We start from the raw sequence: 27,768 nt of genomic DNA, 5'->3' as shown, positions 1-27,768 counted from the left end.
GCAGTGAGTTAAAAATCTGATTTATTCTTTGGAACTACCAGATGGAATAGTAAAAGAGGATTTTGGGAGGAGAGAGAGAAGAGTAGAGAAGAGAGACAGAGATTGAGATGGATTTTGAAATTGGCCAAGCATCATATCACCGAGTTTTTACATTCTGGCATAATAGTATTTCGAGGGTCTGAAGAACCACACCGGTCCGTTTTCCCTTACTTTAAAGATCTAAATGGTTTTTTTTTTTTTTTTAAGTCTTCCTGGGTACACCAGGAAATTTATTTAAAACCATGCCATTGGGTACGAACTAAGAGCATTCTTCAAACAAACATGACCTTTTCTCTGTTTCTTGTATTGCTCTTCTCAACCCAGCCAGAAATCCCAGACAAGTTTATTTACACACACACCCGCACACGCACGCACACACACACCCCACACGCAGAGTGGCGGAAACGCCCTCTTTCCAACCCTTCCAAACAATTATCTCCGAGAGCAAAAGAAAATAATCAACAGCCCTGTGTGCTGGGCTGAGCCGGAGAGCCGGGCGCGAGGAGGGAGGGCGATCCGCAGGCGAGCAGGGAAAACGTGGCTCCTCTGCCGAGGAGAGGATTTGTGAAAAGGAGCGCTGGCCCGCGTGCGCCTCTTGTTCCCCGTGTAATTTGCAGCCAATCATCAGTAGGTGTCCACGTCCCTGCGTCCTCCTCACCTCGGCGCCAATCACCCCCACCCCCGCGCCCCCGCCCCCAGCCTCCACACCTCCTCCCTCGCCTTTCTCTGTGGCTCCCCTCCCCCAGCAACCGCACACTCGCACACACACAAACAGAGAGAGAAGGGGGGAGGGTGAGAGAGAGGGGAAGAGAGAGAGAGAGAGAGAGAGAGAGGGGAGAGAGAGAGAGGAGAGACTCCCCGGCTCCCTCCCTCCCTCGCACACAGCGACTGGAGACGGACGGAGAGCAACGCGCTGGGAGAGGAGAGACCACCGACAACAGACCCGCGCTCTCACACATACACTCACACTCGACTCTTTCCTCTCCCCCCACCTCCTCCTCCTTCCACCCCCACCACTAACACCATCTCCTCCTCCTTCTCTCTGCAACAAGAAAAAAAAGCCATTTACAGGTATTTTTTTTGATCCGCATATTTATTTATCCCCCCCTCCCCAACAGTTTGTTTACAAGTATTAAAGTTGTAATTGGGAGCTGCCAAGACACATCTGGATTTGTGTTTCTTTGTGTTAGGGGGTGATGTGCAACTAATTAAAGGCAGACTGGCAGCGTCTGCAAATTCTAAGGCTCCCCAAATAAAAAGAGACTGGTAAGTGATTGTTCTTTCTCTTTCTCTGGCTTTTTTTTCTCTTAAATGTTTGCTGTCCGTTGGGATTGTGAAAGTAGATTATTAATGCTGGACTCCAGCAAGAAAAAGCGTCGCTGTATTAATTTATTAATTAGTCTGCACCCGCCCCTCCTCCTGAATGTTAAATATGACCTTTGATCTCTATGTCTCTGGTAGACCAGACATACAGTATTAGGCATGTAAAGTCACATTGTTTAAAGGCAAAACAGGATCATGAAGTATGGATCTCTAATTTAGCTTTGGCATAGAACTATAGTTATTTGTGTGTGTTTTATTTTGTTTTTAAATAAAATCCAAACAATAGCTGTGGCTTAGATACCTTTTTCATGCTCCAGAGATGCATTGATTAAACAATAATGACCTGGATACTGGGCATAATCATTTTCTACAGTTTCTGGTGGTATTAAACCTTGAGGTAGGAAGAGGGATGGTGATGGCAATCAGAAAAGCAAGGAAAGCTTGTGTTTGGAAACACCACTCTAAGACTCTAAAAAAGGGACATTAAATTATTTATTTATTTGGAACAAGGTCAAAAGACTAAAACGTTGAAAATTTTCCCTCCACTCAATGTGATGATATCTAATGCATGGTTGACATAACTAGTTTTTACTGAGTAGCAGTTATTATGGTCTTGCAGTTACAATGTGATTCGCAGAAACTGAAGCTATATGCATATTCTTGCTGTGTCTTCCCCCACCCCTTCCAAGCATCAGGAATATTTAGCCAAGAGCATTTTGGGGGCACCTTTTGTATTGCCCTCAGACCTGAGAAGGGAGCAGTTTTCCCTAATGCGAAACCACAGAGGTGGTTCCTGAGTGATTAGGGACTTGCTGTGATTGAAAGATGCCTGCAAGCTTCTAATCCAGCCTGGGGTGAGGTTCCTTATCTTGATTTACTTTGCCTAATAGGGATTTGTTTACATAAACCCCTCTTTTTAGAGCACCTCATCAGTAGGTCTTGAAGTTTTTGCACTTGGAGTTTGGGCATAACTGGTTCATTAACCTAATTATAAGCATAATTACTATAATTGATAACCATTTTGAACTCTGAATATTTGAGACGGAGACTATTGGGCCCCCACGTAGAATTCCCTGAACTCTGCATTCTAGACCAATCTATGGGCTTCAAAAGATGTCACAAAAAGATATTCTGGCCAAAAAATCTGGAAACAAAGAAACTGGTTTTTTAAGTGAATATACACTTTATGCCTTTGCTTTACTTCTTAAAAGGCTGTGATGTACTTCTCCCTCTGTAATAAACAACTAAAATACCTCTTCCTAAAGCATAATAATGGCCTGTAAGCAAGGAGATGAATGCAAATACCCAGTTAACATTAAACTTTCCTCTTAAAAAGAGCAAAATTAAAAAATAATTTTAATTGTTATTTTTCTCTGGCAAAGAACACATTAACCCCCCCCTTTTACTCAATGTAAAAATCAGTGATTGTGAGAGATCCTTTTCAAAAAGTCCCATGCTTTCCTCTTGTCTTCCGAAGAGACAGCAATCTCCATTAGGAATGATTAGGAATATTCTTACAGAGGCTGCAGGCACTTGGTTTAAAAGCTGAGACATTGCTGATATAAATAAATATGTATATATGTAATTATCTGGCTTATCTTTATTTTCTACCTTAAAAAAAAAATCAAGTAGAACACCACCCTCTTACCCCCACCAAGACCCACCACCAAATGGCTTGTACAATTGAGACCTGTCCTTGGTCCATTGAATTAAGACCCTAACAGAGCCAGCTGTGCTGGGATTCAAACTAATGACCGCAGACACAGAAGGACACTGTGGCAGCTGGTAGTTCTTTTTTCCCTGCCTCTTTAGTTCAGATTGTATGTGGGCAGTCTCTTAGCTCTCAGTTGTATTGTGTTTGCTTACAGTTTATACTCGGATGTATTGTAGACTTTCTTAGTACTTCATTTGCTAATTTCCTGTTCATTTTCCTCATAGGGCCATTGCTGTTTTCTACTTTACAGCATTTGCATGCCCAGGCAGCACTTGTTCACACATTTCATAATGTTTAAATGCCCTCTGCTTATAGGTAGTATCGCCCTCCCACCCATGATTTGCATGTCTTTAGCACTCCAATTGCCCTTTTCCTTAGGCGTTTGTCACCCCCGTCTTCCCTCTTTCCCTGGGTATCCTGGCTATTAATACATTTTCTCAGGAGGGTTATAAGAATAGGGGGGAGGAGCTGTGGTTTGCTGTGGGGAGGGAGGGAGCGGGGGTTGGGAGAGTTGGGGGGGGATGGGCTGGTGGGGGGGGGTCACGTCTTGATGATTCTTATGCAAACGACCTGATGGAAGAATGTGGGAGCTTTCGGTGTCTGCGGTGGGTTAGTGAGGGAGGTTGTTTATTTTTAATCTTTTTCCTCGTGCAGCTCGTTGGAATGACTTTCTTTATTTTAGTTGTAACAGTTGGAGGATAATGCAAAGGAAGACGCTGCCTGGGAATTCACCGTCTGTGGAAATGAGCCCCAGAGAGGAATAAAGCAGCCCTCACCTTGCTCTCCCCACCCGAACCCACTTTCCCCACCCGCCTCGGCCCCCACCCCAACACCACCATCACTCCCTTCCCTCCCCCCCACCTTTCCCCCTTTTCCACCCAGGTGTCGGACCAGGCGGTCCCCACTTCCACCCTGCACCCCTTCTTCCCCCCCTGCACCATGAACACCAATGTCTGCGTGGAGCCCGGGCCGAGCCCGGAGGCCCCGGGCTTGCCCAAGGAAAGCCACTTGCCCGAGGGGGCTCTGAACAGCCTTGTGGATTACAACTCGGAAATGGAGCGCTACCGCTCCTTTGCCACCTCCTTCTACAAGACCAACGGGGGCGCCTTCCCACAGGCGGCCAAGATCGCGCGCATCACCACCCCCATCTTCCCCAGCAGCGCCGCCGCCGCCGCGGCCGCCGCGCGCATCGGCATGTCCCCCTGGAACTGCGACAACGCGGCCACCGCCGCCGCCGCCACCGCCATGCTCTGGGGCAGCGGCGGGGGCGGGGGCGGCGGCGGGGGGGGTGGCGGCGGCGGCGGCGGGGGCGGGGGCGGGGGTGGTGGGGGCGGCAGGAAATCCTCCTCCGCCGCCGCCTCCTCCTCCGCCTCCTCCTCCTCGGCGATCCTCCCCGCCGGCGGTGGCGGCGGCGGCGGCGGCGGCGGCGGCGGCGGCAGCAGGACCAGCATGCACCACCGAAACGACTCCCAGAGGCTGGGGAAAGCTGGCTGCCCGCCAGAGCCGTCGTTGCAAATGGCAAATACTAATTTCCTCTCCACCTTATCCCCTGAACACTGCAGACCTTTGGCGGGGGAATGCATGAACAAGCTCAAATGCGGCGCTGCTGAAGCAGAGATAATGAATCTCCCCGAGCGCGTGGGGACTTTTTCCGCTATCCCGGCTTTAGGGGGCATCTCATTACCTCCAGGGGTCATCGTCATGACAGCCCTTCACTCCCCCGCAGCAGCCTCAGCAGCCGTCACAGACAGTGCGTTTCAAATTGCCAATCTGGCAGACTGCCCGCAGAATCATTCCTCCTCCTCCTCGTCCTCCTCAGGGGGAGCTGGCGGAGCCAACCCAGCCAAGAAGAAGAGGAAAAGGTGTGGGGTCTGCGTGCCCTGCAAGAGGCTCATCAACTGTGGCGTCTGCAGCAGTTGCAGGAACCGCAAAACGGGACACCAGATCTGCAAATTTAGAAAATGTGAAGAGCTAAAGAAAAAACCTGGCACTTCACTAGAGGTCAGAGGAGATGATTTCTTGTTTCCCAGTCTCCCCCCTTCCCTCCTCACTCCCTCTCCCCTTCAGGGATTCTTGTCTGGCTTCAAGATGCAGTACCCCTTCTCAGAAGCTTCATTCAGGTGGTAAGAGTTGTAGGTGGTTTGCGAAAGGCTTGGCCTCTCCACCACCCGCACCAGCTGCACTTCACGTGACACCGCCCTTCTGATAGAGAGAGTGCCCTCCTTTTTATCCCTGGGGGAAAAATAATGTAATTGAAGAATCAGAAGTTTCACTTTCAATATGCTCAATGTTTTCCCTTGGTGGTTTAAAATGCCCCCTCCTCCTCATTAAAAAGGGTGGGGCATCTTGCCCAAAGGACTGGACACATCACATCCTATACAAGTTTACTGGCTAAGTTAGTGGCCCATTTATAACAGTGAGGACACAGTTTGTGGCACACAAGCCTGTTCTCATTAAAAAACCGGTAACAAACCACACAACAGTATTCAATGAAGTTGAAACACCTGGATTCAGAAGGGGATTTCCTACCCTCTTCTAGAATCGTTTTTCTACTCATCAAGGCAGAATGTTTTCTATTTTATTTTCTGCATATCTGATATTTTTGGAGAAAGCTGAAACTGTGTAGGAAGCGGATTTCTACCTGCAAATTTTGAGGAGATGTGACTTAGAATAAAGGGATACAATTAGTTAATTTCAGGGCAGATAAGAGTGATTTTGTTTAAAAATTATTTTATGTGGTTTTAGAATGAATAATTTCTAAAACTCAGTTACAAAAAAAGTATTTCCCCTGGGCTCTGCATTGGACAAAGTAACCATTTTGTGGTTAAAAAGTTGGTGTATACACCAAGCACAGTTTTGGTTGATACCTTATATGGTCAATAATAGTTTCTTTTACCTATAGGTCTTTAAAACAGATATTGTACAGATGCTCACTAAAGTAATTGTTAAATTAGGTTATGAATTATGCTAAATACAGAGATTGATACCTTTGATAAAAATTTTGTATTGTGTCCTGATCAAAACAAAAATGGGGAAAAATGAAAAATCACAGGTAAATGACTTTGGTGGTATATTAAACAAAGAAATCTGGACAAGTAGTTATAGTCTCGATAAAATTTACAGGGTAGATAATTAGATGTTCATATATACATGAGACTGTAGGTGGTGGGTTTAGCATTCTGTGCTTTAACATTTTAATATTCTGTGGAGTGAATTGCAGGATGAGAGTGGCTCTCACAAGTTATCTTAGGGTTATCTGTACATTCTTTTAAAAATTGTGAGTACTGTTTAGAGGAGTTTGCTTTATGAACTGGGAAGCAGTCTTTAAAAGAATAAAGAGAAGAGTTAAAGATCTTTGGTACAGGTTTGAACACAAAGAAGATACAGTTTTTTTTTTAACCTTTAATTGTGTTAATCAAATGAGATAGCCCTCTAGGATTCTAAAAATATCAGAATTATGTTGATGTCATTATTGGGTATGATCAGTTTCATCAAAATATTGCATTTATTCTTCTTTATAAGATAAATCAGCTCTTTTTGGAAAGTTTAACTTTACTCCTGGATGGTTTATTACATTTTCTTTGGCAACTTTCTTTGTGCAAATATAATAGCAACTATAATGCAGGTCCATGTATTTTCTTAGGTGGCAAAAAATAGCTTTTGAATCTTCTTTGCCGGATTAATTTATTGTAACTTCTAAGGACTATGGGAAATTAAAATTCAGTTCATACTGAAATTCTCTATTCCCAGTTGATAAGGACAACATGGCTTTTATTTTTCCTCTTGAAATGTAGTATCTAGAATTATAAATTTGGTTCTGCTGTTAGGCCTCATCTTTAGCTAGACTCGTGGCACTACTTGCATCCCAATTTAAGATATGTAGTAACTGAATAATTCTGATTTATTTAGTAAATAATTACCCTGGAGGGGTTTGATATGAGTACCAATAGGTTTTCTGCACAAGTTTCTATGCTGGTGTAATTTTTTAATTTGATGCTTTTCCTACAAGCTTGTTGTGATATTTAAATTCCTCAGGCATTTTGATGACAAAATCCCATAAAACTACATTTTCTTCTTTTTAAAAATTCTCATGCACAAAAATTCTGTTACTCTTCACAAGGTGGGGTATGGGTAGAATAAGAAGCTGATTTTTTCCTTTGAACTCTCAAGGTGATCTTCTAACTTCAGACCCCTTCTATCAGAGCATGGGCTGTGTTTCAAGGCTAAGATTATTAGCGGAATGCTATGTGGCTAAAAGAAATAAAAAGTTTTTTTTCAAAATTGTAAAAGATCCTATCTAGATCATTAAAAAAGACAATGCTGTCATGACTGCCTTAGACCTATGTGCAAATACACAGTTATGGTTGTAGGAAACCAGCTGAGCACATGTCAGAGTGACAGGGCTTACATGACTGAACCAAAGCTGGAAGAGGAATTGCAGGAAGGTGAAAAGTCCCCCTGCTCACCTGCTTTCTCTCTTAAATTTGGTCCATCCTCATCTGGGAAAATGTTTTAGAGATTGGATGGGTTCCTGGCTGAGGGCAGTGATTTGGGGACTCATTGTGGATATCACCTGTGGGTTCCAGATGTAAACTCCATAGCTAATATTTGTTGGCTTTGAATTATGGGTGCCAATTAACATCTGGATCATAATAATAACATATATTCTTCTTTATCACTTCAAGCCTCATGTGCCACTCTTCCCTTTGACTTGTTCTCATCCCAAAGACTGGAGACATAGTCAGATTTTTTTCAGGGTGAGAAAACTGAAATTAAGACAGACTCACATGGATATGTTGGGACTCTCATCCAGATTTTTTTCAAAGCCTCCTCCCTAGTGTTCCTTTTAAAACTGCCTTCTATTTTTCTGCTTAGTCTCACCTTAAGAGCATCTTATGATGCCCTAGAAATGTGTTTATAAAATCACCCCTTGATCATATTTGATATGATAATGCACACAAAACATTTAGTTTTTCTGTTATACTGTGCACTGTGTATTTGCATAACCACTGTTCATTAAGTCAATTACTCTGTTAAAAAAATAGCCACTAATTGTTCAAAGCAGTCATTACAAATGCTCTCTGCCCCTTGTGTGACAAAAACTGTTTTAAAAATTTCTATCCTAAATGAAAAATATTAAGTTCCTTGATGTTTTAATAAACGTCATCATATAGGAGATCCTTATGATACATGATAACACTTTGTCTCTTGCAAAGATAATCCTTCAGTTTTTATATTCACAACAGTAACATTTCTGATACTGACTTCTAACTTTTAAAAATATCCCAATCTGATATGGCTCAAGGGATAAAATTGTCCCATGGGCAACCCCAGCCTCTTAGTCTCTGAACATTGTTCAGGTGACATGATTGATCTCTGTGGGACAGCATTAGAGACCACACAGATCTGGTTTCTCTCCCATTAGTTGATTTAGGGAATTACATTAGTAAGCAGTGCCTCAGGAGGTTTCCCTTCCCCCACTCTTGGCTCTCTTTGCAGTAAGTTTCACACTGCCACCACTGAGACTTTCCTTGAGCTGGAGAAGAAACTAGAGAGAGCAGGTTATAGTGAAGACATTGAGAGACTGGAAAGTCAGGAAGAAGGATGGTTCCATTTTTTTTCTTTACTTTCTTTTATCTCTTAAAAATCTATCTGCCGAATGTACAGGCCAACAGTAATTTTTCCACAAGTTAGGTTGAGTTTCTAAGGGGGTTGGCAGAAAAAAATTCATATACTGTCTCTAACTTGATAGCTTACTTCAGAAGAGTGTAATAGGGGAGGAGGGACATATTGTTTATGCTGTTAAGTTCTAAGAGCCCCAACCATAAATGGCAATTGTAAAACTCTGGACAAAGCACCATCTGTAATGAGTACAGGAAGGTGGCACCTGCCTCCTGAGGAAATTAACTTGTAGACCAGATGTAAAATAGGTGTGTCACTCAAACTAAGAGCTTTTAGTTAATAAAATAAGTCAATAATTGAACATATACATTTCTGAGGTTTGGTGACAAAAAAAATCTATGGATAAAATGCAAATGTTTTATGTCTTAAATGGAAACATCCACCAGTTTTTTTATGTCATAATTTTTAAGAAATGAGTTTTCAATTTTTCATCTCAAGAATAAGAAACTTACCAACAGAAAAATATTTTTATTTTAACCAAAAAATGCAAATATATAAGTGAGTATGAAAGGGAAAGAGGAAATTTTTCAATAAAATTTAAACAAAATGATAGTATATTAACATTAGAATGTAACATATAAATAATGTAGGAAAAAACACCTCAATTTTATAAATAATAAGGAAAAAGCTTGGAAAATTTTATCTTTGACTAAAGCCACAAATGAATTTGTGGCCAAGGCATCAAACTGCAAAACAAGTTCAATGAGATTATTTTTCCATCACTGGATTTAATACAAGGGAGTTAAAGTTGTTTTTTATATACTTCAAAATATCATGTTGTACCCACAGTAAATACATGTAATTTTAACTGTCAGTTTAAAAACTTACAAAGCGTACATACATTTTTAATACTTCCTAAATGAAAACAGTACCCTCGCCCATCCAACCATCATGTAAATTCTAAGCCATGTTTTAGATGGCAATTAGGAATAATAAAATAAAGTAATTAAAATTCATTTGTAAATTATGCTATAAGAATGTTTGAAATTCAACCATCATCAAACAAAATATAAGTAAGCAAACACAAGGCATAGAAGAGCAAATTTAAAAAATAAACTTTAGGTTTCTGAAAAGTGTATCTAGTGATGAAAGAAATAAAAGTCATGTGGCTTTTCAAATTCTTAAATAATTGATTACTGAAGTATTTCTCTATATTTTGTTTAGTCTCAGTCATCTACTTTTCTGAATTAATAGTTAAGTTTTGCATAGTCAGACTTATAGATTGATAAGTACAAAACAATTTAATAAAATAGCCTGTAAGATTGAAAATTGAAAGGCATGCAAAAAGAACAGGCATTTGATCCATATTTGCTCCAGTTGGAACATTGTTTAACAGGTTCCAGGCTGAAGATCCATGGTGGGGTGGAAACATTGTTGGAATATTCTGAATACAAACTATCTTTCTGGATACAAAGTTAAACATTATACTATTTGAGTATCTCTCAGGCATAGGTTGAAAGTGTGCTTTTAAGAAAGTCTTCTAAAGTTGTTGGTGCTCTTAGAATTTACTGCTGGACCTCAACTGGTCAGATTGTCTGAATATGCAGAAAACATTTCACTTCAATTTACTCTGAAAAAGCTTGACATAATGTCCTACTATTCAATATGAGTGGATATGCTTTAATTTCTTAAATTTATTTTACTCCCATTATGCAAAATACCAAAAATAAACTCTTGCATTTGTCATATAGAAATATCTAGTTAAAGTCATAAGTTAAATACAAGATTTATTTAAAAGCCCATGTAAATATACAAATTGGAGAAAGGACTAATTCTTTTATAGTTTCTCTCATATTCCCAGATTAGTTTGTAAAAAAGCAAAAATGAACTGAAAATAAAATCTAAATTTTATTAGTAATGTGACTTTTAGTCACTGATCAAAATGTCAGATGATCTTAGCTGGGGAAGTAGGGCATTCTAGGAAGCATCATCTTTTATAAAAACTTGTTTTCAAGAAAGTATGTATTTTTTGTAATCCATGTAAATTTTGAGAATTTTGTGCATGTGTAATTTTGTTCCTTCATTTGTGCATCAGTGTTTCTGACCATTTTTAACATACTTTTAAGTCTAGCATTTTGCTGCTATTATTAGGATTTTCAAAATATTGGGGGAGGGGCATGAGGGTGATTTTATCCTTGAGTCATATCTTGTTCCATCACATGCAAACACCTGTCCTGAAATTGAATTATTCTGCAGGGTAATCGAAAAGCCTCCCTCCATTCAGCATCATATGTTTTCTGTTGTTTATTGAGTTATGTTGTACCATACTTCAGATGCGACAGCCATTTAATAATGTTGAAGACTTAGCTCTGCAGGGGCTAAAAGGATCCCAGCAGGCTTGTTAACTTCTACTCTAAAACATTATGAGAAATATTTTTTCCTCTGTGAAACTTCTGGGCTTTCTCTTAATTTATTTTAAGAGCGTTAGAATCCATAGCTAGGTATGAAATCAAGCCTGCTGAATTTTTTGGTTTCCTCTTTCTTAATCTTTAACCCATTTATTTCCCACTACGTTTTTTACTAAAGAGATTGTGGCAAAGCAAGCAATTACTTTTTCAAAGACCTCATATTCAAGATGTATTTCTTTGGTTTATATAAAATGGTATAAATTATATTCAGGAAATATACTACTAAGCTCCTAGGTTTTAATTTCTTTTTATTTAAAATTATATGTGGTCCATGTGGCCACATAGGTAAGAAATTGTGAAAAGAGCCACTAGTATCAAGTAACTTAATAGTTGAACAATGTTAGGTACATCAGCATAACTTCTCTGAACTTTATTTCCTCATCAATAAGATGAAAGTAATATCAACCTACCTTATAACGTTTTAACATTATATGTAGTTTAATGTTGTTGGCAAACTGAAAGATGCTATATAATTTCTCAGTCCAATTTTAAAACCTCAGTGAAAATGGAGAATAAGGCAACTGTATTTATAGATAAGAAACCAATAGGTTACTTATAGTTTTCAGACATTAAAGCCCTGATGTCTATTAGTGGTATGTGGTTTTTGAATATTTGTTTTAATTACCCAGTTGGCAAAGATATGACTTGAGTTTACTTTGAAAGAGATAAATCTAATTAAACATGTTTCCTTGTTCCTATACTTGCACTGTCAAATGTCTTAGGAAACTGAGCATATTACCCAGTGAAGTCAGTCAATATGGTGAGCCAATTTCAATTATTTAGTGCTCTTTCTCCTTCCTTACCACAGACATATCACCACTATTAATTTTTATATATTTTGATAGATGTGTGTGTGTATGTTTCACGTTACTAACCCAATACTTTTATTTGACTTTTTTTTCCCAAGACACAGAGATATTCTAAATGTGAATTTGTGAGGTCAAGAGAATAATTGTAAGAAAGAAATGAATTCCAGTTGGAAAACATATGTAACAAATATTGGAAAGTGAACATATTTAACAAATTTGGAAAATTCGAGATATATATATGAGTGTACATAGGAAATAAAACAGGTAGATATGCATTTTTACCTAGAAAGTGAAGTAGCTACATGAAGTTTTTCGTTTTTTAGTAAAAACAGAATATTTTTAAAAATGAAGACAGTTATTAAGCATTAATCGGAATAGCTGGTGTTTTTCTGGGGAAAAAGAGTGATAAGCCCTAAAAGATTTATAATGCTGACCAAGAAAGATGAGAAACAAAGGAGAAAGGAATATTTAAGCCAGAATCCAATGCAGTGTATAGAAAGAACTTTGACAAGATGGAATTATGGATGTATGCTTTGCTTCAGCTGTTATAAAAGCTTTTTAGATGATAGAAAATATTTTTTTAAAAAGAAAGATAATTTTTTTTAATGACTAGACTCAATACTTTTGGTTTGAGAGTCAGAACTGAGGCTTGAGTGGAGTGGCAGATGAATTAGAGATAAGGAAAAACAGATTGTGTTATAGCTGATGTTATTATTTTTACTTATGCATTTGAAACATTTGGTAGAATAATTCCAAAGTGTAACTAAAAGAGAATACTTCCAAGATGGGTGGAAAATGGTATCCCATTTGTGTCTCTTCTGCATTAAAATTCATATTTTAGAAAACATTCTTGAGAAAGTAAAGTGTCAGACTATGGGAAAGACAGTGCTGAAAGTGCTGCTTCTTGCCCAAAGACTAAAAGACAAGAACAAAAAACCCCACACCATACCACAACTGGATTATTGATAATACTATAATGATAGGGATCAAGTAGGATGAAAAGAGAAAGGGATATATGTTTGTAGATTAGGAAAAATTTGGACATTTCTGTCTATTTCAGCAAATCTGGCAAATGCCACAGAAGATAGATATATTTTCTCCAAAATTTAGAGAATGAAACAAGATTAAATACATTTTTAAGTGAACAGAAGACCATATAAATTTAATCGTGTGGAAATGGCAAGAACTAGTGTTGGTGAATCGGTAGAAAAATAACTATGCTTGGGAATAACTTCTCTATTGGCAATGCTTTTTAAAAATAGATTAAATTAGATAAGTGGTGATCTTAATGAAGTGAAGATAAGAAAAAAGGATAAAATTAACAGTCATATGTAGGTGTATAAGAAGTGAAAAGTTGTGGAGTCTTCCATTAAACATGAAATATTTTGTGTGCTCTACCTTTAGTCCATGAAAAAGAAGAGAGAACTTTGGCTTATTTCCATCGAAAGAGAAATACATTAGCTCTTCTTTGTAATGCTGCTATATGTAGAGTTAAATTCTTTATGAAGTGGAGTGGTTTTAGATTTTCCTCATGTGATTCTTTTCACATGAATTCATTTTTGTACAGTATGGAGGTGTGTTTATCAAACTGCAGGTGACAATATGTTGGTGGTCCATGAAACCAATGTTTTAACTTACCATCATGATTTTTTAGAAAGTAGGTTAGAATAAAATGGAGCAGAAAATATATGAGTTTATCACATGTAGTAATAGCAAGTATGGTTCAACTTCCGTTTCAGTTATGTACACTTAAAGAAATGTATGTGTATGTATGTGCTGAGTTGCTGTGTAAAATGTATAACTTTTAGTTGCAGTCAAATTTGAAAAACATTAATCTAGCAACAGCAATATCACTATTGAACAAGTCTGTAGTGAGGAAAGAAATTATATTTGAACAATGTTAACAAGATAAAGAGTAAAATTGAAATGTTTTTACAAATAGTGTATTTTTACTTATTCCAGGCAGGTCTATACCTTTGCTGTCTATTCATGAATATATGGTATTAATTAGCACATAGTAAACCCTTGATAAATTCAATTCAATTTAACAGATGTTTAGGTGGAGCTGTTATCTTCCAAGACTTAAGTTCCATGTATACATACATACGTATGTACCAATATATATGTACATGCATATATACACACACACAAATCCTGGCTTAAAGAACCCTAAATGTTCTTTATTCCTGCTCCTTTTACAATATGCATGTAATTCTCTAGCTCTAGGTCTTAGTCCTTCATCCAAGGTACTTAGTTCCATATATATATATATATATATATATATATATTTTTTTTTTTTTTCTTTTTTCCCTTGAGACAGGGTCTTGGTCTGTTGGCCAGTCTGGAGTGCAGTGGCGTGATCTCAGCTCATTGCGACCTCTACTTCCTGCATTCAAGCTATTCTCATGCCTCAGCCTCCCAAGCAGCTGCGATTACAGGCATACGCCATGATACCTGGCTAATTTTTGTATTTTCTTTAGTAGAGATGGGGTTTCACCATGTTGGCCAGGCTGGTCTAGAACTCCTGACCTCATGTAATCCACCCACCCCAGCCTCCTACAGCGCTGGGATTATAGGCGTGAGCCACAACACCCGGCCTCCCTATTTATATTTTTAATTTTCAGCCCACGAAATGGACAAATGGCCACATTTAAACTAACATTGAAATTTTAGAAAATTCTGGAATCAATCTCACACCTATTTAAAAGCCTTAGGATTCCTTGACTCATCCTTGGTTTAGTTCTCTAAACATCTAGATAAGTAACACAGACTAATATGATCTCTGCCTTGCTACCTCTTGTGATTCTGTAGTATTATATTTTCTGTTTTATTTCAAGGCATATTTTACAGACTGCTGGAAACCTTTGTTTTACCTGAATAAGAGAAAAGATTATATTGGAAGAAAGTAAGAAGGGAAGGAAGGAAGAAAGGATGGAAGGAAGGAAGGGAGGGAGGGAGGGAAGATAAAAGCAAGGAAGAGAGGAAGGAAATACAGGAAGGTTACAGAATTGCTACTGTTTAAGGGAAATCAGAAAGGGGCATATTGGCAAAAAGAAATGGCATACTTAAGGTCATCTTGATCTGGTTTCAATAAGAAATGGGAAGCAATAATTAATGTCTCAGAATTTAGGGAAAGGTGTCATGGGTCTGGGTTTAGATCCACTAGAACCACTAAGCATTTTTTTTTTCCATTTACCATGGTGGAAAAACTAGTTTCAGGAAAACTAAGTATGTTTATGGTTTTTTAAAAAAATATTTTTAAAAGTAATTCTCAAGTCTGCAATCTGCAATTAGAAACATAGAAAGGCCAAGATGGGAAAACCATTGCTTGAAACTAATGATAGTGTTTGGGGAGCTCAAGGCTATCCAACCCCTATAATGAACTGATGGTACAAAATGTCAGTGTACTTTTTAAGTAATCATAAGGAGAATTTCTGAGAAAATACAGAATCGTGCATATAAAAAAGGCTACTAAAGAATGATGATGAGAAGGATATCAATCACTACATCTTATAAATCCTATGGTGGAAAACTTATTAATTTACTTTGCTATTAGTTGACTATCTGAATGTGGCTATGTTCTACTGAGTATATAGATTTATATACTCTGGAAGGAGCACATGATACTTATAGAAAAAGAGGTAGTTCATGAAAACTTCCTGAGGAGAAATTAGAATCTAAATACTTGAGAATTTGTTCCAGCACAAGAACAAATGCCTACCATGATGTTATGGTAGTGGAAAATGCTTAATAGTATTTATCTTCTTGATGAAAGTAGATGAACCAAAGTGTATTTCTAAACAGTTAAGAAACATGTAAAGACTTGATAAAAATTAAATTAATTATTGACTGTATACTTTTCAATTTTATTATTTTAAAAGAGAATTAAGAGAAAAGACCAAAAGTCGAAGTCAGAGTGATTGTTAATTTGAGCATTCCATATGATGGCAATTGAAAGGAAGGAATAAAGGGAGAGAGGGAGGGAGGGAAGGAAGGAAGGACGGAAGGACAGAAGGACGGAGGGACGGAAGGAGGGAGGGAGAGAGGGAAGGAATGGAGGGAGGGAGGGAGGGAGGGAGGGGAAAAAGAAAGAAGGAGGGAGAGAGGGAGGGACAACAAAAGCTACATTTTATTATTACAACTATAGTTTTAATCAAAGTAAATTATTTTGGTGATAGCATCTAGTTGACTGAAATATTTAGAATTAATGTTTTCTAAATTCCTCTCAGTAGTTCATAAACATAAAACATGCTGTGAATTTTAGGCTGAGTCTCTCCCAGTGGTTGGATAGTTCATAACAGATTCTGAGCCACATGAAGTTCAGTGACTACATCCAAAATGCTACTTGACTTAGCCTAACAGGAAATTTTTAAACTTTTTTTCACTTTTATGTAATTAAGAAATAAATATTTATCAGATCTCAGAACTATAATAATAAAAGAGATACGCCATATTGATTTGCTTATGGAGGCTAAATGTAACTACTTTATTTTCGTATAAATTAGAGGGTGTCCAAATCATAGTTTTGATAGTCAGGTTAAACATCACCTCTTAAGATTTTTTAAGTGACTTCTCATTTTCTAGTATTTTATATGAATATTTATGCTTCTCTTCAATAAAAAAGGGATAAAGTTAATACAGTTTCACTGACTGCTTTAAAATTAACCAGATCTTCAAAATTGTCCAACCACTTGGTCTGAAAAAGGCTGCTTATTGTTTTTCAATGGCTAATTACCAATGAACTCACCTAATGCTATGCTGTTGCATTCAACAGGAATTACTTGAGAAGAAGTTGAATTGTTGAACTTTTATACACACATATATATTCATATATATATATACACACATATTTATTTAGAGTCTATAACCATATATATTTATACATATATACATGCAAATGAAATATGAACATATGACTATATAAATAAAATAATTTCAATCATTCTTGAAAGTATAGTATTGATTTTATTAACCCAATTTTTATTTTTAAATCTTAGTTTTACTTCTAATTTTCTTTCACATTCTCTCTTACACATAAGGTTAAATATATAACATTGTTTTGATAAATACCTTTCAAATTTGTGAATTATTGAAAGATTTTCCTCTTTCTGCTTACCATGGTACCACCATACTATGTTTTATTTTTATATGGGTAAGAACATTTTAACCACTAAAGTACCCACTTATAATACACTAAATTTACTTATTTGTTAGAATGGTGTGGTTTGAAGTATTTTTACAAAATTTAACTGAAATATAATTATATACCCATAGCATTATCAAGAGACTTGCTTAACTAAAGTAGTTACATTAGACCTATGGCCAAAGTGGGTACAGTTTTTGGTCACTTCTGGACCAGTGTGAATCGTGGTGTTAATCTGTCTGTCATTTTACCTCCCACCAACCCACTCCCACCGTGTACACACATTCTCCTTTGGACAGCTGTTTTCAGGACAGGCTTTATCACCATATGGACTTGACTTAGTGCCTTTACAACATAATGTATAAAGTCATCTTTCCATTTGCAGAAGTTAGCTAGGTTTACCTTCTAAAGTCACACCGTCACAGTCTAAAATCATGCTGTCACAGTGCTGATGGTAACTGTGGTGGTTGCAGTGTAGGAGTGCAAGGCAAAGAGAGCAACAGGAGCAACAGCCAAGGGAGAATCAATTATCAATGAAAAGGCCATCTCTAGTTCTCCATCATTAATCGGAGAAATCTTGGTCACAAATGTCAATTTGGAAACCAAAATGTGGAATGTTTCTTAAAATCATATTTAAAGCCTCCAAAAGTTATGTCATAAAAATTATCTAGTTATTTGGTGCTTTCCCCTTTTTAAATAGGGGTCTAATATTCCAGTTAGTGGATGATGTTGAAAGTTGTTTTTAATTTATATTTGGATAAAGACCAAAATAAGGTGTGATTATACCAAAGACATACAGTTATGTAATAAATGAATCTGGATTATTAGAAAAATTAATCTGCTATACATTACAGACATAATATGGATTTATTACAACAGAGCAGAAGAAAAAAGTGAGGTGTAATTTAAAAAATGGAAACAAGTATATACTTATATTACTCCAAATATTTTTAAATTTAGATATTATTAATGTTTTGTTTATAATAGCAATAAATTATTGGACTGTGTGATAATCATTAATAGTTCTCTTATATTATTAGCCTATACTTTACTAGTGTTTTCTAATAACTCTATTATAGTTACTAGACTATGATTTCTAAAACCTATCATTTACAAAAGGAATATAGAAAAATCTTTCTGCTAAAAACTTGTGGGGGAGGTGTTCACCTTTGCTAGGTATTATTTTATATCATAATTATTAATTATTCAAAGATTCATATTACTATGTATTAATTTGTGTCAATCAGTTTGTTCACATTCACAATACTGTATATGTAATACAGTTTCCAATTTCTCCAAGTAGATTTTGAAATATTGTTAGTAACATAATCAAGAACCTATATAACAATGTTTTAGCATTCTTCGTGAATCAAATCAGAAAAAAAGGTAGTTTTTTTCACCATAAGTAACCTGCTTGCATTTGTTAATCCGGAAATTTCTAAAGTTTGAAAGTTTTATATGTAGCCACAAACAAAATCTATATAATTGAATAACTAAAGGCAAACAGTGGGGTCCATTATTATGTTTTGTCATATTTATTCACTTACTTTCTACTGCAAATTTTCAGTGATTCATTAAGATCTTTGCATTCTAGTGTGAAATGATAGACTTGAATGCAGTGGAGGTTTCCAGTATCAAGGCCTTAGATGCCGAGGAGTCTAAGAAACTTACAGTGGGACTCCTCATAGTGAAAACAATATTTCAAAAGGTTATACAATAGGTGGTATTGGCTGACTACAGCCTGAAATTGCCTTAAGTTTGGTTGGGAAAAAAGCATGCTTCACGATTATATGGGAATCATAAAATGATTTCATGACTTTTGTTTCTTTAATAATAAATGGGAAAACAGGAAATTATTTTTGATTAGTATAGAAATAATGGTATCCCCAAATAGTGACCTTCAGTTGGAAATCATGAGAGCCATTTTGTTTCACAGTAGAATTTTGAAGGCCTAGGTGAGTCACTGAAATTTTTAGATTCGAAAGTATATGAGTAAATACTGGAAAGATAGGTTTAACTTTAGTTATAGACATTTCTAGTATCATAATCATGATCTCAATTTAAAATTGTATTTAAGGTGAATTTCAGCATCAAAAGTTATCATTAATTTCCTCTTTGAAACCTCAGGTCTAATATTATTAAAAGTTTTAAGTGCAGTTTTGTAAATATTGCTACATTTTACACACTGTACTTAGATATGAATGGCCAATCCACATATCCTCATATGTACAGAGTTAGAGATGCCCCATTTTCAGCTTTTAGGAGCTGATGTTTTATTAGACTTGACATATTTCTAACAAGAATATGTAGATGCATTCTTCACCTGAAGATACCACTTTCCGTGTGACTGCTTCGCAGGTATGAGAAGAGAAACATGCTAAAATCCTTAAGGTGAAAGCTTTTCGTATTCTTTATTATTTTAGGTTGTTTAATTATTTCATCACTGCAGATTTGATGAAAATCAAACTGAAATATATATATATCTGCCAGGAACATTATTAATTTTTAAATTTTTTAAAAAAGTAAATATAAAATGTACTTGGACTTAGGTTTTATCATTCTTTTATTCAAGGAAATTCCCTTAGTTTTAATGTAATTTAGGGAGAAACAGAAGACTCCTTTAGACTTGAAGATAGTGTTGTACCTGGTTTGTGTAGGGGTGAATTCTCTGGAACACTGCGCTTTACAGCAGTACCAGAAAGAGAACTGGGGCTGCAGGTTTCTCCACAGGCCTCCTGGGAGCAAGACGGCTGTTTGTCAGTGTTTGCACCTGCATGAACAGTGAAGGCTGCCATAAACAATGCCGATCAACTCAATTCTATTCTTTACCTCCCCACCCCCTTCTCTTCAGGGGAATCTGGCTTTCCTGTCACTCAGGATAAAGATCCCCTGCAAGCATCACTGAGATCCAGAAAGTCACTGTAATCTCATCAAGAGTGAGAATCCCTAGCTGGGACTTTGAATTTATATAACCCGAAGGTGGCTGGTCAGGGTGTTTAATCCCTCACATTGGTGTGCTGAGCCCCCGCACCATTTAAAAAGAAGTCTTCTTACAAGGATAACCTCATTAGTTGACAGAATGAAAAAATATGTGTCCTCAAATTAGTACAAACTTAGTTAGCAACCTGTAGTTTAACTCAATATTTTATCTATTAAAACATTGTTGCTTCACCCAGCTTGGCTGAAACAAACTGAATCAGTCCTAAAGTACATTTCCATTGTTCCTGATGAAAATTGGGCAGGAGATTAGATATACATCTATTTTGGGTAGGCTACAGGACCCTAAAGAGTTTTGACACTTTTAAAATCCTGAAATACAACTGTTAGAGAAACCTTACTACAAATTTCTGGTGTGTGCCTTGATTATTTTCTAATTACTGCACCAGTAGTTTTCCTAATTTTTCTCACATATTTTATTTGGTGATTTCCCAACTAATCATTTTTAGGCTTCTTGACCTCAAGGATCTTAATATAAGGAAGAAATAATTTTTAAAAGAGGCTTCCCTGCTTACCTTCTCACTTCTCCTGCAATAAACTGTCCATATTCTTACATCTGGGGATGCATACTGGTCTCAATGTATGCATAGTAAAATCACGATGCACAGTAATATCAAGTAAGTGTAGAAAACCTTTTTTCTGCTTTTCTCGTGTTTGCATTGTTTAATTAATTTTTACTGCTAACAGGTATTGAGAAGTGATTATCTTTTTTTTCCCACAACAATGACCTTTGACACTAAGTGGCATTTTATAAGCTTGCTTTTTCTAAATGTTGCAAATAAAATTGAGTAGCTGAAAGGGGCACAGGAAGAGCGAGAATTGGAAAAGAGATTTAAAAGTATATCTAAGACATAAGGACTTCATCTCATTTAAAAAATGTACTCCATATATTTTTGCTGTTTATCTTCGTAAACATATATGTTTATCAAGATACAAGATTACATAAGTATATATTTATAATCTTGTTTCCAGTTGGCATCTGAGAGTAAGTTGGCATCTCTGTGTCATACATATACACATAAATGTGAATATATATGAATATATATGCACATGTTTATTTTTCGTATGTGAATCTGTAACCATAGATCTATAATTGCATGAATATGCTTGGATCTAACTTATCTCGTTAGAAGTGACTACATTTATATAAGTGTGCATACTTATATAAAATTTATTCTTAGTTGGCATCAGCCAGTAAGTTAGCATCTGGTATAAACTTTTAAGTTTTCATTTATTGCTTTTGTGTGTGTATAAAGCATGAATATTAGAATGGGCATGTTCTATTTCTTATTACGTCATATAGCTTCTTAATAATGATTAAATTAATGTAATCAACGCGTATAATTATTACATTTATCCAAAAGTTAATTTTAGAAAGAAGTAAAGGAGTTTTTCTCACCAATTAAATCAAATGATAGAGATTCAGGTATGCATAGTGAGCTGGAAAGGAGAAAACCAATGAAACCATCTTATAACATGTTAATAAGATCAGTACAATTTCCATGAGAATAGTGAACTTTTTTGTTTGTGCTTTTAGAAAGCACTGCTCAGGCAGATTTTGTTCGGTATACGTATATGCAAACTTGGAGTAGGAAGACAGTCATTTATCAATGATTTGTTCTCAACACAGTCATTTTGAAATTTATTGTGTTTGTGATGAGGACAGTCTTTTAAAAAATTATTTTAGTACAGATAGTGAAAAGCAGGTTTGCTTTCCAAAATATTTATTTTATTGTTTTCTAATTGACATCCTAATCAATTAATACTTTTATTATTAGATGACATAATTACAATAGGACAATGTCAACCAAATAACACGTGTGAGAAAGTAAATAAAAGCTAACCTCAATTATTAGAGGGTTTTTGGCAGAATTTTGTGTTTATTTTCTGAAATCCAAAAATCAAGTGCTATTAACAATGTTTTAAGATGCATTACAAGTAATGTGTGTGTATGTATGTGCTCTTGTGTTTTTGTTTACCTAGTAAATATATTGGCACTTACATTCAACACATCAATTTATATACTTATTTATCCTTAGCAGCCATCTTACGATTTATACAGGCTTGTTGGGCTAGTCTAAGGAATAAAGTCAACTTTCTTTTACAGGAGAATGTATTCTTAGCTTGTTGTTTCTTGCATACCTTCACTGTATATTCATGTGATTGTTTTATGTATATCATTAGAATACATTTTAAGGAAGGATATGGCGTGAGGAATTATTGGATGTTAATGTACATAGAAAATTCAAGCTTAACTACCATTTACCTAACAAGAAAACCTCGTAGTAACTATAAGCTTTTTGTTAAAATGATTGCTTATACTTTGGTGCTAGCTTGATACTTCTTTGGAGAAACCATTTATAGTATGTTTACAATTCAATAGGGTAGTTATGCTTCATTGAATATCATTGGTTAGTAATCAATTTACTTTATATATATATATATGTTGAAAATACAAACTCACTTTGAAAAAGTGATATATTTTATAAGTATGGTTCTCACTAGACTATAAAATGTGTTTAGAATTTAATGATAAGTGTTGCAGGTAATATTGATATTTGTTATTATTCTGTCATTTAAGAAAATCTTCAGAATAAATTACTTAACTGAATTTTGAACATCAGCTTTACATAACTGGATATGTATGTATATATTGTGATTTCTATACATAAAACAGTGGCCTAAATTTCAGTTTCAGTTTTTGATTGCATTTTTGGTAGGGTGGTTAGAGGCAGAGTAATTCAATCGTAGTCATTTTAACCACGTAGAATGCTTATATGTCTCACTCATGTTTAAGACCATGTGCATAGCTGATTGTATCTTTAGAAATACAAAAATACAAAATAAATATCTATCATGAGAAAGGACTAATGTAGAAAGCTAACCAGCAAAAGTGAATCCTTTCTTTCTTCATTATGTGATTGTGCCTTCTGTGTGTATGTTATCCTGACGGTAAGATGATCCACTCAAAATGATGTAGGCATTCTGCAAGGCAGATATAGATTTTAAGTACCTGTGCTGACTGGTCTTCCTAATATTGGTTAAGAGGTTGAACTTTACCTTTATTCTGCTTCCTATACGTGTTTCAGGCTGCATTTCCTATATTTTTAAACCAATGTGTTTTAATCAGTATATTCAGCAAGTTAGCATTAAATTCAATATTCTAATTATTGTCATGTTCTAAGATTGAGCATTTCTTCTTTTTATTAAATGTTGAAATATACAAGTCATTATGTTGTACATTGGTAACTAAAAATATTGCTGAAGTGTAAAGGAGAAAAATCTAATTTTATATTGGCATAGAAAGAAAGCTTAACTTGTTTTCTTGCTCTTTTTTTATAGAGAACACCTGTTCCCAGCGCTGAAGCATTCCGATGGTTCTTTTAAAGCAGTAGTATATCTTATTTTCAAGGCATTTGGAAATGAAGGGCAAACTAATGTCTTGTTTTAAGAAACTGCTTAGTCCACCACTGAAGAAAATATCCAGAAATTATTTTCATTTTACGTATAGGGCTTTCTTCAAAAAAAAAAAAAAGAGGAAAAGAAAAGAAAAAAGACATAAAAATAATGTGGGAGCTTGGAGAATTGGCCAGTCTATTTACTTTCAATACGCTGATTCTTTCTTTGATGTAATTTTAGCTATAGTAGTGAAGTTGTTGTCTATTTTGAAAGTGGCTGTAAAAAATAAGTTTGGGTAAACCCCTGCTGTAAAATCATGTATCTTTGCAAAGTACATATCTATACTTCATTTTCAAATATATGTGTTTCAGTACTGTAAACTGTACAGATAGCAGCTTGTATTTTGTGTGTTTAGACACAAGGAGACAATCATGTCTGAGCATCTATGGAGATTAACAGTTTGTACACAACAGTATGGTTCTGCAAGTTAAATCTGGAGCAATAAATTTTAGCTTTAACTATTTTTTGCCAGTGGTTTAGAAGCAGCAACAGCACTGGCACCATTTTGCCATGCATCTTTCCATAGAGACTTGATGCCAAGTTTTACAAGACTAAAAGATTATGATGCATCCACCAATTACCTTCAGTTTTATTGTTATAAGAGGGGAAGATGTTATGAAAGTTTCAATTAATCTTTTGAGCACTATATTAGAGTAGTGGTTATGCACTTGCATTGCTTACAAACGAGCTGTACAGAAGGGTATACCTCCCAAATACTTAGTGTAGTTGACTTGTCTTGGGTTGCACTGTAAGGCGGAGTACTCAGAGTAGTTGGAAAATGCAGAATCAGTTGTATAATTTTTTTTATAAAAACTGTGTTTTTTAGGCTAAAGAATAAAGTATCATATCTTAGGAGGGGAAAATTTATAACTGACATTTTTTCCCCAGCCCAACATGGGCTGTATACGTTTTATTGTTTCTTAATTTTTTTCTTATTTTTTCTGTAGGAAAAAATCTTAATAAAAACTACCCCAATGTTTTAACTTCATGTATGATATTAAATGGGTAGTTTTAACACTTGAGTATGTTGAGGGCTTCTGCCTTGAGGCAGGGCTTGATATATTTTTAATTTACAAAGAATTAAACATATTCATAAAAGTGAGGCATTTTATCTCTTTTTATTTTCTTTTCTCATAGCCACCCAGTTGGACTAGTGGTCTTCCCCTGGTCCTTCAGTAAAATGCTCCATTGCTGCCATTTCCATTGTTGTTACTTGATGCTTTCATTCCTGAGAAGGCAGGGCTACAGTCTCTGGAATTTCATAAATGCATGACATACCCCTCCCCCCACAACCTACACACAAAGGATCTAATGCTTCATAGAACCTGTGCTACCTTTTCATGTTGGAGTTGGTTTTCTTATCACAGTCAGAGTTCTTAAGGCCGTCCCATCAGGACAAATATTTACATTTCATTTTATTTTTGTTTGTCCCAATTATAAAGACTATTTTCAGTTTCAGGAGTAGAACAGGGTTTAGCAAAAATATGTGGAGTATCAAAGTTACCTACTGCAACTTTTTGTTCTTTGTCCACTAGCCAGGTGATTTAACCCACTAAATCCATTAGCTTGCTGAAAAATGTTAGCAAAGTAAATCACGAGAAGAAAGATAATTTGAGAAGAGAAATGGTATGGTACAATGAAAGAAGCTGTAAAGATTAGGAAAGACTAGTAAGTGAATATTTTTAAAAATTTAGTTGTAGATTTCAACGGGATACGATAGGACAGAAAAGATTTTTTAAAAAGCAGAAAGAGTGTTTCATGGTGAAAGTACTGGGGGAGGGTGGACAAAGCATGCACACATGCCAATTTGAAAATCAAGTGTGACTTACCTCACGTAGAGTATGAATACATGGTCCACAGTTATGGTCAACAAGCGTTTTCAAGAAAAACTCATTATGTGTTACACCCATCCATATTTAGAGATGAGAATTAAATGATTACAAGCTAAAATGTGCTGTATACTGTATTAATTTTGAGATAGCTTTCTACTTGATGTATATTTCTTTGAGGTTTTCTATCTAGTTAGAATTTCAGCTTCTGCTGTGGGACCAATGAGAGCTGTATGAGTTTTTTTTTTTTTTTTCCTTTTCCATTATTTTATTTTTTGTTTTTTTGTTTACCAATTTGCTAATTAATTACAAGTAAGTGAAAACTTACTTTCACACTTGAATGATAAGCTTGCCTTGCTCTTTGGAAAATGATGATTGTTATTACAGAAGTGAAACAAACTTCTATTCAGGCTACAGTAGGCATACAATAACATAAAGATCTCATAGAAGTATACTGAGAGTCTAAAATACATTCTAGTAGTGCATGTCTTGGTGTGCTTTTGTTTGCTTTCTAAAAGAACTAATGAATCTGTATATTGTAAACTGTGGTGTTTTACATGTCAATTCATTTTTTTAATGAAAGAAAATTTGTTGATTACTGAAATGAGAAAGTGTAGTTTTTCATTAATTCTCTTATGTTTTTTATTCTTGATATTGTTCTTTTATACCACCCACTTTTTAATGTTTTTGGTTAAACTCCATTTATATAATGTAGGGTGCATATAAAGTTCTCATTGGTGATGTTGAAGAAAGAGATGACTCTTCTGGCCTTTCTCTAGTTTTCTTCCTCATATGTCCCTGTACTGAGAACATGTAAAGCTTATCATTATAAACCTAAGGCAGTGATTTGAAAGTTTACATTTTTCATTATTTTCAAATACCAATGAAATGTAACTTTTAAATATTCCTCACTGTATGTTTTATATTCACTGTCAAGAAAATTCAGAATGTAGATTGTGTGGACAGCTATACACAACTTAATAATTATATATCAGATAAACTGAATAAAAAACTTTGTAAGAGTGGTCTACGCACACAGGATCTTGTCCTCCCTAGGCGTGGATAGAGAGATGCCATAATCTTCCAGCATTTGGGGAGAGCATGGTAAATACTTGAGGCGTTGATACATAGTGCAGTGAGCCAATTTCCTTTTCAGTTGTCACTCAGCACCATAACATCACGAAGAACATCATTAATGCAAACCTCTCACTAAGCCTTCAGACCAAAGTGGCTTTCTGATGGACTCTGCCTGTCTGTCTACAAGTGGAGTCAGATTCAAAGTAGAAATGTATCCATCCTTGGGAAAGAAAATAGGAAGTCTTCCCCCACTGTAGGAGTATATAAAAATGTCTCCTGGTTGCTTAATTCCCAACACTCAATTTCCTTCTTCTAAACACATTTATAAGGAGCGAGAGATGGTGCACTTATTATGAATTAATATTAAGCAATCACTAAAAGAAAGGAATATTCTCTTCCTTTCAATCAGAAACCCTGATATGTAAGTTGTGCAATTAATGCTAAAGCATATAAAGTCTTTAAGCTGATAAGTATCTGTAATCAAATAATGAAAAAAGGAAAGCAGTTAAATGAACACACTATTCAGGGTCAAATATGTTCAGCAAAAAGCCGTAGCGGGTCTTTGATCATGGTTAGATTCACAGTGATATCAAACAGTTGGTTCTCATGTAACAGCTAAATGTTTCAGTTTTTTTTTATTATTAAATTTGGCATTTCACACTGAGATCTGTATTCCTAGTGAATAAAAGACAGCTACTATATTAGGAGGGATTCCATTTTCACAATTGCAAAACAGATATTTCAGGAACATGGGCCACAAAATGTACTCCTTTCACAGTGTTCTCCTCTTCTGAACTGTGCAGTTATCTATTAAATTTTCTAATAGATATTTGTGTAAGGTGTATGTATGCTTGTGCAATTATTTAAAAAACGGTTTTGGAAAACAGTGTATTTATTAAAGAAAATTACTTATGGGGCATGTACAAAACTGTAAAAAAAAAAAAAAAAGTAAAAAAAATCACATTCAATTTGCCCAGTAAAGTTGTTTTTGTGAAATTTCTGTGTTGTTGAATAAAGGACTTTAGTATTCAAAATATCTCTATTTTTCCATGATAAATTTTCATTTGTGGGATTTTAAGCAATGAGCATATGATCATAAAAATTTAATTTTGTTTATGATAAAAAAAAGTTTATAATTCTACACTTGCCCTTATGTCAGCAGAATGGGTGCTTTGTATAAGTCTTTCATAAAATGTTCCAGGGATTTTTTTTGTTTCTCCTTATATATTTTTTCTCATATACTGAAAGAAAAGAAAAAAGAACATGATTCCTTATCCATTTCTAGAGA

At 35.7% G+C, this 27,768-nt stretch overlaps 1 protein-coding gene and 1 long non-coding RNA gene across 3 annotated transcripts in view; one reads left to right on the top strand and one right to left on the bottom strand.

Annotated features, from left to right (window-relative positions):
* The window catches only part of LOC117980024 (uncharacterized), a 152,282-nt gene extending 147,399 nt beyond the window's left edge, over positions 1 to 4,883 (bottom strand). Inside the window, exon 1 of the long non-coding RNA XR_004671150.2 lies at positions 4,761 to 4,883. This is a non-coding gene — a long non-coding RNA (uncharacterized LOC117980024). The remainder of the gene's footprint in view (positions 1 to 4,760) is intronic.
* CXXC4 (CXXC finger protein 4) lies at positions 781 to 27,516 on the top strand. Of its 2 annotated transcripts, XM_034958964.3 has the most exons (4): positions 781 to 1,110; positions 1,230 to 1,305; positions 3,759 to 5,077; positions 23,458 to 27,516. In XM_034958964.3, the coding sequence occupies exons 3-4, from the start codon at positions 4,016 to 4,018 to the stop codon at positions 23,500 to 23,502; spliced, it is 1,107 nt and encodes a 368-aa protein (XP_034814855.1). In that variant the 5' UTR covers positions 781 to 1,110; positions 1,230 to 1,305; positions 3,759 to 4,015; the 3' UTR covers positions 23,503 to 27,516. The 2 variants fall into 2 exon arrangements, with proteins under 2 accessions (XP_034814855.1, XP_034814856.1); XM_034958965.3 differs by lacking the exon at positions 1,230 to 1,305.
* Positions 27,517 to 27,768: the final 252 nt, after the last annotated feature.

Source organism: Pan paniscus, chromosome 3 (genome assembly GCF_029289425.2).
Source record: "Pan paniscus chromosome 3, NHGRI_mPanPan1-v2.0_pri, whole genome shotgun sequence".
Classification (NCBI taxonomy): domain Eukaryota; kingdom Metazoa; phylum Chordata; class Mammalia; order Primates; family Hominidae; genus Pan; species Pan paniscus.
The sequence above is the reverse complement of the archived record's forward strand: the minus strand, read 5'-3'. Positions and strand labels throughout refer to the sequence as shown.